This window comes from Lissotriton helveticus, chromosome 10 (assembly GCF_964261635.1).
Source record: "Lissotriton helveticus chromosome 10, aLisHel1.1, whole genome shotgun sequence".
In the NCBI taxonomy this organism is placed as follows: Eukaryota; Metazoa; Chordata; class Amphibia; order Caudata; family Salamandridae; genus Lissotriton; species Lissotriton helveticus.
This window is the reverse complement of record NC_136071.1, coordinates 1,207,425,271-1,207,436,939: the sequence shown is the minus strand read 5'-3', so window position 1 is coordinate 1,207,436,939 and position 11,669 is coordinate 1,207,425,271. Positions and strand designations below refer to the sequence as shown.

The window sequence follows — 11,669 nt, the reverse complement described above, 5'->3', positions numbered from 1 at the left end:
TGGAGCATGAGATGAAATTGAGGGAGTTGGAGCTGAAAGCTAAAAGTTTGGAGCATCCTCCCTCTGGTGGCAGCGCAACAGCAGTGCAGGTAGAATCAAGGGTATACATTCCAAAGGAAGTGGTGAAATAATTTTTTAAGAATGATGACATAGGGCAGTGGTTCAAGGCCTATGAGGTAGCCATGTCTTCCCACCGGGTCCCTGAGAGAGATTGGGGAGCGGGGTTGTGGGGGCGGTTCCTTAGCGAGGGGCGGGATACCCTGCTAGATTTGCCCTCTGAGGTTCATAATTCTTACCCACACATGAAGGATGCTTTGATAACCAGGTATGAGTTAACTCCTGAATTGTACAGACAGAGTTTCAGGGGGTGTGAAAAGATTCCTCATAGTACATATGTTGAGTATGTAACTTTTTTCTGCAGAGCACTGGAAGGTTGGGTGAAGGGTAGCAAAGTGAATGATTTTCAAGGTCTCTTTGATTTAATTGCATGGGAGCACTTGTCTAGTAACTGTTTTCCTGAGCTGTGCCAGCATCTGATAGATAGCAAGCGTACCGCTGGGTCAGCACCAGGGTCCACAAGGGTCACGTGGGAGACTCTGCCAAGGGTGGGCAGGGTCCCCAGCAGAAGAGTGGGGGGACAAGGGTAAACAGAAGGAGTTCCAAAGAGGGCCCCAAAGTAATCCCCAAGGGAACCAAGGGAAAGGTTCTCAGCCTCCCCCACCCCAGAAACAGACTGGGGCCCGACAGGTAACCCTGTTCAAAGAGGACCCCTGAAGTGATATAAGTGTGACAAACTGGGTCATTTTGCCAATGATCTCATGTGTCGCCTGTTTGGTAAACCAGCACCCACTGGTGCTCCGCCCCGGCAGATGGCTAGTGTAGCCTTTGGGGAGGAGGTAGAAGTCCCAGGTCGGTGGGATGCCGTTCAGATGACCCTGGTCTCTTTAGGAGACAGTGAGATGGTCCCTGAGAACCCCCTGCCCCCTAACACTCAGAAGTATGGGCAGTGGGTTACCGTCAATGGCCAAAGGGTGGAGGCTCTTAGAGATACAGGAGCCAGTGTGACTGCTGTCAAGCATCAACTGGTGTCTCAAGAGCAGGTTGTCCCCCATGCATACTGCTGTGTTGTCAATGCTGACAACAATGAGAGTCGTTGTCCAATGGCTCAGGTTCCCTTTGAGTGGGGGGGCCTCTGGTACCTTTCAAGTAGCTGTGAGAACTGCCATTCCTGTAGACTGTTTGTTAGGGACAACTTGGAGAGCTCCCCTTAGGAAAAGGTGGAGAAGACTCACCTGAAAATGGTGGGTCTGCCTGACGGACGGTGCGTAACCACTAGGTCAATGGCAGCCAGTAGGGGTGCGCAAGAGGTCCTGGAGCCTGAGGGAGAGGCCCAGGGACCGGCCTTAGAGAGAAGGCACAGGAGGCGCCGGAAACTGGCCCCTGAAGTTCCCACGGCCCAGGAGGAAGCAGACCTTGAGGGGGATGCCCTGGAGCCTACCAGGGAACAGATAGCTGAACTGGGGGGGCCTGCCTGAGCTGACCCATTGGCAGCAAGAAGAAGGCCCCTCCAGGGAAGAATTCTGCAGGGAGCAGAAAGAATGCCCTTCTCTCATGGGTCTGCGGCAGCAGGCTGCAGACCAGGCTAACGGTGATCAGTCTGGATCACATTTCATTTATTGGGAGAATGACCTCCTGTATTCAGAGCCTAAGGTTGCTGAACCTGGGTCAGCCCGTGCGCTAGTGGTACCCCAGAAATTCAAAGCCTTCCTACTGGGACTGGCTCACGATGTTCCATTGGCAGGGCATTTGGGGTAGGACAAGACTTATGAAAGGCTTGTCACCCACTTTTATTGGCCTCAAATGCACAGGAACTCAGATGCTCACGGTAGGACCTGCCAGACTTGCCAGGCAAGTGGAAAGAGTGGGAGGAAGCAGAAGGCTCCTCTCCTGCCATTCCCTGTAGTCAGTACCCCATTCCAGCGAGTGGAAATTGACATTGTGGGGCCACTGGACCCCAGGACAGGAATGGGTAACAGGTTCATCCTGGTCCTGGTGGATCATGCCACCCGGTACCCAGAAGCCATCCCTCTAAGGACAGTGACGGCCCCCATGGTGGGACGTGCACTGATGGGAATTTTCTCCAGAGTGGGATTCCCTTTAGAGGTGGTGTCTGACCGGGGTACCAATTTCATATCCAAGTATGTGAAATCCCTTTGGCAAGAGTGTGGTGTAACCTATGAGTTCACCACACCTTACCACCCCCAAGGAAATGAGTTGGTTGAGAGATTCAACCGAACTCCAAAGGGCATGATTATGGGTCTTGAGGAACCCATGAGGCGTAAGTGGGACGTCCTCTTACTGTGCCTTCTCTTTGCTTACCGCGAGGTACCACAGAAGTCTCGAGGGCTCAGCCCCTTTGAGCTCCTGTATGGCCACCCATGAGAGGACCTCTAAGTCTGGTCAAGGAAGGCTGGGAGCAATCTTCCAGGAAACCTCCCCAGAATGTATATAGCTACATGCTGGCCTTCAGGAACCAGACTAGGCATTTCAGAACACTTGCTGAGGCAAATCTGGAAGCCAGCCAGGAGGAGATGAAGCGGTGGTATGACCAGAATGCCACTCTGGTTGAGCTTCAGCCTGGTCAGAAGGTGTGGGTCTTGGCCCCCGTGAAGCCTTGTGCGCTCCAGGATAAGTGGTCCGGCCCCTTTGAGGTTGTGGAGTGCAAGAGTCCAGTTATCTATTTGGTGTACTTGCAATCTTCCAGGAACCCCTTGAGGGTCCTGCATGTCAACCACCTTAAGCCCCACTTGGAGAGGTCTGAAGTGGGCATGCTCTTGGCAACAGATGCTGGAATGGAAGAGGAGACTGAGCCTCTTTCTGACCTCCTAGCAACCAGAGAGCAAGATGGGTCAGTGGATGGTGTTAACCTCTCTTCTGCCCTGACCCCTGAGCAACTGAATGACTGCCGCCACTTGCTGGGGCAGTTTCCTGATCTGTTCTCCCTGGTTCCTGGTGTCACAGACTGGTGCATCCATGATGTGGACAGATGAGAAAGCTTGCCTGTAAAGCACAAGGCTTACAGAGTAACGGACAGGGTCAGGGCTTGCATCAAGGAGGAGGTCTCAAAATGCTTGCCCTTGGGGTGATTGAGTCCTCCATCAGTCCTTGGGCCAGCCCAGTGGTCTTGGTCCTGAAGGCTGCAGCGCCAGGTGCAACACCCAAACTCAGGTTCTGTGTGAACTACAGACGACTAAATTCAATCGCTAAGACTGACGCGCACCCCATCCCCAGAGCTGATGAGCTCATTGATCGGTTTAGGGCTGCCGGGTACCTCAGCACATTTGATTTGACGTCTGGGTACTGGCAAATTGCCTTGACTGATGGGGCCAAAGAGAGGTCAGCATTCTCCACACCAGATGGGCACTACCAGTTCCGGGTTATGCCATTTGGGATGAAAAATGCCCCTGCCACCTTCCAGAGGTTGGTCAACCAGGTGTTGGTTGGGCTGGAGGAATTCAGTGCCGCCTACCTGGATGACATAGCAGTGTTCAGTGTCACATGGGAAGAACATCTGCGCCACCTCTGGGAAATGTTGTTGGCCCTGCGCAAGGCAGGCCTCATGATCAAGGTGAGTAAGTGCCAGATCGGCCAGGGTTCTGTGGTGTACTTGGGACACTAAGTTGGGAGCGGCCAGGTGGCGCCCCTACAACCCAAGATTGAAACCGTCCTGGTTTGGGAACCCCCAAAACCCAGACAGAGGTGAGGGCCTTCCTAGGACTCACTGGGTATTACAGGAGGTTTGTCAAGGGGTATGGCACCATTGTTGCACCCTTGACAGAGCTGACTTCCAAGAAGCAGCCAAAGAAAGTGATCTGGACTGACACCTGTCAGAAAGCTTTTGAGACCCTGAAAACTGCCATGTGCACGGCACCCGTGCTCCTGGCCCCTGACTTCACCAAAGAGTTCCTTGTGCAGACAGACGCTTCAGAGCATGGTGTAGGGGCTGTTCTCTCACAGATTACTGAGGAGGGCTGGGACCAACCTGTAGCTTTCATCAGTAGGAGGTTACTTCCACGGGAACAGAGGTGGAGTGCAATTGAGTGTGAGGCATTTGCTGTGGTCTGGGCATTGAAGAAGCTAAGACCCTACTTGTTTGGGTCTCACTTCCGGGTTCAGACAGACCACAGGCCCCTCAGATGGTTGATGCAGGTGAGGGGTGAGAATCCTAAGTTGTTGAGGTGGTCCATTTCCCTCAGGGGATGGATTTCACGGTGGAACATCGCAGCGGTGCAGATCACGCCAATGCTGATGGTCTGTCCAGATTTTTCCGCCTTAGTGATGAGAACTCCCTGGAGTAGAGTAGTTCTCCCCACATTTCAGCTTGAGGGGACACGTGTTAGACCTGGCACAATTGGCGTGGGTCTCCCTTCCATTTTCGCTGTTGCCTCATAGGTTTTTGCTGGTGTTAGATGCTCAGAGCACTGTGCCATTGCCAATCAGTGCCACAGTGCGAGTGCTCCCTAAGTGTAAAATTGCTATGTGATTGGATTCCATGTTTGGCTTATTTGGTTTACTATCAGTCCCTAGTACAGTGCACCAGGAGTGCCCAGGGCTTGTAAATACAAATGCTGCTGGTGGGCCTGCAGCACTGGTTGTGCCACCCACAGAAGCGGCCTGGTAAAAAGTGTCTAAGGTCTGCCATTGCAGAACCTGTCATGCTGACTGGGCAAGTGCACCCACTTGCCAGTCCCTGAACCTTCCCTTAACTTCATATTAGTCACCCCTATGGTAGGCCCAAGGGTAGGGTGCATTGTAAGCATAAGGTAGGATAAGCCCTGATGTGTGTGGCATGTCCTAATAGTGAATTACAGCCATTTCTGTTTTTCACTATTGTAAGGCTACCTGTTCTCCATAGGCCAGAATGGGCTGTGGAATTATTACACTCTATAATCCTAACAGACTCAGAGAACATGGTAGAAATTCAAGTTTAGTATGCCTGTACTCACAATAATAAACTACATATTTTAGTAAAGTTTATTTTAATATCCTGTGTTTGCAAATACTACTTTTAGAAAGTTAGTATTTGATTGCCTAACCATTTCAGCCTGCCTTTGCTAGGATGTGTATCTGCTGTCTGGTTTCTGTGAGTGACAGGGCTGGGGGATTCCAGGAGACAGTCTGGGCTGCCAGGTTTTTTATATATATATATATATATATATATATATATATATTTTTTTTTTTTTTATATATATATAGGAAGATTACAACCAGATGGGTGGGAGGAGTGCACCTGGACTCTGAATAGGGCTGTGTTCTGCCACCACAATGCTGGCTCCACCTCCTGGGGAGCGTCTGATGTCTCTGCCCTGCTCACTGAAAGAAGAAGCCAGAGTCTCCAAAAAAAGTACTCCAAAACTGGGCTGAACTGGGCACAGGCCCCCTGGCCTGCAAGAACAAAAGATTTGCAGTATAAGTATAGGAGCCCTGCTCCTAAGATATCAGATCCTGCTTGAACCAAGAAGAACCTCTGCCCGACAAGAAGGAACTGGAGAAGCTGTAAGGAGGAGTACGGAGGAGTACTGTCCCTGACCTGGGGGACTGGCCTGCAGTGGTTGCCTTGCTGTGGAAGGAGAGGGAAAAAGACTAATAGAGACTTTGCTCAACTTGTGCCTTCAAACAATCTCCAAGGGCTTGTGGGAGAGTTTGCCCCCTGAACGGAGTCCCAGGACAATTGGACTCCTCCTGCCTCAAGAAGAGCTGCTGGAATCTGCTTCTACGCCGTGCCGCTGGACCCGCGATCCAAAGTCCACCTGAAATCCCTGATCTCTGCGAAGCCAGTGCCGTGCCGCCTTGAACCCTGTGTGTCCGCTCCTTCTACGAGCCGTAGCTCGTACCGTACGACAACCGGGCCACACCGCACATCGCTTCTCCTTCCCTCCCTTCGATCCGCTCTGCATCGCTGCGTCCCAGCCGCTGGTTGGAGACCTGTTCGCATCGCAGGACTGAGTACGGCTCGTACGCTCGCAGCGTACCGACCGCCCTGCAAAGCACCGTCTACGAAGAAGCATCCCCTCTCTGAGGTACGGCTCGCATAACACCCCGCACAGTGAACGTCTAAAGACCCGGACCGTCCGCATCGCTCCCCGAAGTCCCGCTCCTACGCCTCGCACCGCAATGCCTGCAACGAGCCGGACCCGCATCAGAGAGCCGCTGACAACGTCCTGAGTACGCCTTTACCTGCACACGCATCGTCTGTGTCGAACTCTACGATCCTAAAGGTACTGTGTACGACTAGCACCACAAGGTGTACACCTCGGACCGGAGCGTCCGCTTCGTTTGTGAGACTCTTTTTGTTTGTTTTCATCACCTGAGAGTCTCACAGAGGGGTACAAATCACACAGAACTCAAAATTAAGCATTTTTACAAGAACTTTTACTTCCTAATAAGCATAGTGGTCATTTTTACGATATTGGGTCTTGTGCTCAGCCTTTATATAAAGAATACTTATTTTTATACAAATCCTAGTGTGGTGTCCATGTGTGATGTTGTTACTGAGTTACTGTGTATATTTACAAATGCTTAACCCATAACGCTCTGAGATTAGCCTTGTCTGCTCGCGCCACGCGGGGAACATCCTTTACAACGCAACTTTTTCAATGCAGTACTGTAAGAACTGGGACCGCCAGTTCTCCGGGAGGTAGCATGGCTCGAGCAGGAAGGCGGCCAGGGGCTTATGTGTAAAGCAGCCACTTAACACACACACACCCAATAAAACATACAGTGGCGCAATGATGGAGACCACACTAGGTGTTGTATTTGAAAAATCAAGATCTTTTATATAGGCTTTCAATCAGAGCAAGGCATTGGTAATTCATTAGCGTTTCAAATAAGCATTTCATTAAGACATTTCATGTATCATGTGCAGATTGCATTTCTTTTGAAGAGTAAGCATTTCAGTAAGGCTTTGCATTAAAATTACAGCTAGTTCATCTATGCAATGAAACGTTAACTGACCCCGCCTGTCACATCAAACTCTTTGACAGGTAAAGGGGTAATGGTATAAACCTGGAGGATCCTACAAGAAGCGACAATTATGATGCATTTAAATAACACATCAAACCTCTCAAGGTCGCTTCTCCTAGAAAGGAATAAAACATATCAGCAAGTACTTTTCAGGTTAACAAAGAACTTCAAAGAACACAGCCTTTAGTCATTTGTGACAAGCCTTTCTTCTTGTGAATGTGGGTCGGCTGCGACCCAGGTCAGATCATCAGAATACTAAGGAAGCCCACCTCTGCAAGAAAATTCAGTACAGTGAAGTGAATCTCCCTTCCATTTCCAGCTTGTACATATGGTGCACTAGGAGCAAATCAGGCTTGTGAATACAGTGCACGTTAAACACTTCAGGCTTGTAAATACGATTCATGAAGAATAATTCAGGCTGGTAATTATGCAGCACGTTGAATAATGCAGGCTGGTAACTTTGTAGGCAAAACGATTAAATGAGGCACATTCAGAACAGGGGGGGCCAACAGGACCCAGTCACAGTTAACCCCGGGGGAGGGGCAACCTCGGGCCTCACTTGGCCTACCGCCCTCCTCCCCAGGGGGTTACCTCACTTCTTCGCCCCTCCGGGGCCCTTGCGCAGACTCAGGGGACTGGAGTAGGAGCTCCAGCGCGTCCGGGGCCTCACCCGTCCCTGTACGACGCGGGGGCAGTTCAGGAGCCCCGGCGCTGGGGCGAGGCTGGATTCGAGTATGGGGACAACCGGAGGAGGCTCTCAAGCTCCACGGCCCCCTCCGCGTCGATCTTAGGATTCCCTTGAAGGTAGGCAGGGGCGCAGGGCAGTAGCCAATCGCTGCCTGGCTTAGGCGGGGGCGCGGCCGATGAGGCGGTCGCGTCTCCCGTCACGTGATGAGGGACGAAGGCGGCTTCAGGCCTAGCGCGGCCTGTCAGTTTCGATGTGGCGGCCCTCTTCTGGCACCAGGGGCCGCCGAGGGGGTCAGGCCAAAGCGGCGCTCCAGCCGGAGGGTACTTCCAGGCCCAGCGCGGCCTATTAAGAATTCCGGCGGCCCTCTCCTGGCATACGGGGGCCGCCGAGGGGGGATGCACGCTCCCTCTGAGGAGATTCCTGCGGTGAGTTGGCCGGGCAATTGGCGCTTCAGTGCACAGCGCGGTGACGGCGGGTAGCGCTTGGGAGTTCTTCTCAGCGCTAGGTGCCGGCAGGGCAGGGAGGCAATTTCGATGATCCCTGACAGGGCAGGCAGCCTCAAACACAGCGCTGGGCAGGAGGGCAAATTACAGCGCTCCACAAGTTAGTCATTCAGAACTGTGGCAGGATGGGGCAAATTATAGCGCTTATCACACAGTTCAGTCAGGGGAAGACAGATAGGCCTAGCTGAAGGCAGGGGATGCGCAGGGTAGCTCAGTCCAGTACCTTGTCTCATGAAGTAAGTCTCTTGGTGCTTGGATGATTCTGCGCCCTTGGTTGCTTGTTGCTTGAGGTTACAGAAGAGGGTGGGGAATGAGTTGAGGGCCTGAAGAATTTCTCCTCAGTCACTGCAGATGGGCCCTGGGGTTCCCTACCACTGGGCCAGATCAGGGGGATAGCTTTGGACACCTCACTGAGCTTAAGAGGCAGCACCTAAATCCTGTCACTCCCAGTAGCATAGGTTCCTCACTAGGCCCTCCCGCCTAAAACTCCTGCGTGGGTTCCCCAGGTCAGTGATGCCCCAACTGACTAGAACGTTTTTCTCCTTTTCCTTATATAGTGTCAGTTGGCAGTTGGCAGTGGCAGTTGGTACCTCCCCTATTCTGGAAGGTTCCAGGAGCTTCCCTACTCTAACTATGGACAGGGGCTGGGTGGCTGGTGTTGCAACAATGTATGGGGACCCAGCCTGCTCCTGGCAACTAGGGTACTACACTAAAAAAGTAGAGAGCACCTGCACCCTAACACAGGTTAGCTGTAAAAAGATGCCCTAAGAACCAACAAAAAATAGGTGGAAGAAATGAGGCCAGGGCGAAAAGTCACGGGGAAAGATCACCCTAAGGCTGACAGGTCTAACATGCGTCCCCCTCAGCTGAAAGTGGGGAGAGCTACCCAACCTCTAGGGAGTTCTCGTCACTAAGGCGGAAAAACCGGGAGAGACCGTCAGCATTGGCGTGGTCAGCTCCGGGCCGATGTTCCACCCTAAAGTCCATCCCCTGTAGGGAAATAGACCACCTTAGCAACTTTGGGTTTTCGCCTCTCATTTGCATGAGCCAGCGAAGGGGTCGGTGGTCGATTTGAACCAGGAAGTGAGAGCCAAAGAGGTATGGCCTCAACTTCTTTAAAGCCCAGACCACAGCAAAGGCTTCTCGCTCGATGGTACTCCATCGCCGTTCCCGAGGAAGGAGTCTTCGGGAGATGAAGGCCACAGGTTGGTCTTGACCATCATCATTGAGTTGCGACAGCACGGCGCCTACGCCATGCTCTGAGGCATCTGTCTGCATGATGAATTCTTTTTGGAAGTCCGGAGTGGCCAGCACCGGAGCAGTGCACATCGCGCGCTTCAGTGTTTCAAATGCCTCCTGGCAAGCAGCCGTTAAGATGACCTGACGGGGCTGCTTTTTGTACGTCAACTCAGTCAAGGGGGCCACAATGGTACCAAATTGACGAATCTGCGGTAATAGCCAGAGAGGCCGAGGAAAGCTCGGACCTCAGTCTGAGTTTTGGGGGATTCCCAGGCCATGATGGTCTCAATCTTGGCCTGGAGGGGTTGCACCTTACCTCCACCCACCAAGTGTCCTAGGTACATGACAGAGCCCTGTCCAATCTGGCACTTGCTAGCCTTGATGGTCAAGCCAGCACGTTGTAACGCCCGCAACACCTCCTGGAGATGTTGCAGATGGTTCTCCCAGGTGCTACTGAAGACAGCTATGTCATCCAGGTAAGCTGCTGAGAAGGACTCCAGGCCAGATAATACCTGGTTCACCAACCGCTGGAAGGTGGCCGGAGCATTCTTGAGGCCGAAGGGCATCACCCGAAATTGAAAGTGACCCTCAGGGGTGGAGAATGCTGTCTTCTCCTTTGCTCCATCGGCCATGGCAATCTGCCAGTACCCTGATGTCAAGTCGATGGTGCTGAGGTACTTGGCTGCTCCCAGCCGGTCAATCAGCTCGTCTGCCCGTGGTATCGGGTGAGCATCTGTCCTGGTGACAGAGTTCAACCCCCGATAATCCACACAGAACCGAAGTTCTGGTGTGGTGCCCGGTGGAGCCGCTTTTGGCACCAGAACGACCGGACTAGCCCATGGGCTGCTGGAGGGCTCAATCACTCCCAGCTCCAGCATCTTGATCACCTCACCCTGGATGCTGTTCTTTACTTTGTCGGACAGCCGGTAAGACTTGGTTTTCACTGGCGGACTGTCCCCTGTGTCCAAATCATGGGTACACAGATGCGTAACTCCAGGCGTGCGGGAGAACAACGAGGCATGCTGCGCCAAAACCTGGCGGCAGTCTCTCTGTTGTTCTGGGGTCAAAGATGGAGAGAGGACAACTCCCTCTACTGTACCATCCTTCTCCTGAGCCGCTAGAAGGTCAGGAAGAGGCTCACTTTCCTCCTCCTCGCTCCCATCCGTCACCATGAGGAGAGCAAATTCCGATCGCTCATGATGAGGCTTCAGGCGGTTGACGTGGAGCACCCGGTGGGGCTGTCGGGGGGTCTTCAAGTCCACGACATAGGTGGTTTGGCCTTTCCGCTCCATGATCTCGTATGAACCAGTCCACCGGTCCTGGAGGGCGCTAAGCTCCCCAGGCTCCATTACCCACACCTTCTGTCCAGTGTCCAACTCCACCGTCTGAGCGTTGTGGTCATACCACTCCTTCATGACGGCTTGGATAGCCTCCAGATTGTCTGAGGCTTCCTTCCACAGCTTAGCCATCTGGCTGCGGAATGCCAGCATATAGTTGACAACATCCCGGGGTAGCTTCTTCGAAGTCTTCTCCCAACTCTCTTTGACCAGACTAAGGGGTCCCCTAACGGGGTGACCATAGAGCAATTCGAAGGGGCTGAACCCAACTCCCTTCTGTGGTACCTCGCGGTACGAGAACAGCAAGCAAGGGAGGAGGATGTCCCATTTCCGCCTCAGGTCTTGTGGCAGACTCCGGATCATTCCCTTCAAGGTCTTGTTGGAGCGCTCCACGAGCCCGTTAGTCTGGGGGTGGTAAGGAGTGGAGAACCGATAGGTCACTCCGCACTCCTTCCACATGGCCTGCATGTAGGCTGACATGAAATTTGTACCCCTGTCCGACACCACGACCTTGGGGAATCCCACTCGAGTGAATATCCCCATCAGGGCCCGCGCCACTACAGGTGCAGTAACGGTCCTCAGAGGGATGGCCTCCGGGTACCGAGTGGCGTGGTCCACTAACACCAGAATGAACCGATGTCCCGCAGAGGTCGGAGGGTCCAACGGCCCAACGATGTCAATACCAACCCGCTCGAAAGGGGTCCCGACCACTGGGAGTGGTTCCAATGGGGCCTTCAATTTGGTCCCAGTCTTGCCACTGGCCTGGCTAGTCGTGCAAGTCTTGCAATAAGTGTCAGAGGCAACTCTCATCCTAGGCCAATAAAAATGTGGGACTAGCCTCGCAAAGGTCTTGTCCTGGCCCAGGTGTCCGGCTAAGGG

At 53.0% G+C, this 11,669-nt stretch overlaps 1 protein-coding gene across 1 annotated transcript in view; it reads right to left on the bottom strand.

Annotated features, from left to right (window-relative positions):
- Positions 1-7,123: 7,123 nt before the first annotated feature.
- Positions 7,124-11,669, bottom strand: part of LOC144784212 (uncharacterized) — a 287,530-nt gene continuing 282,984 nt past the window's right edge. The window contains exon 4 of the mRNA XM_078662867.1: positions 7,124-7,138. Coding sequence (XP_078518993.1) covers positions 7,124-7,138 — 15 coding nt within the window. The remainder of the gene's footprint in view (positions 7,139-11,669) is intronic.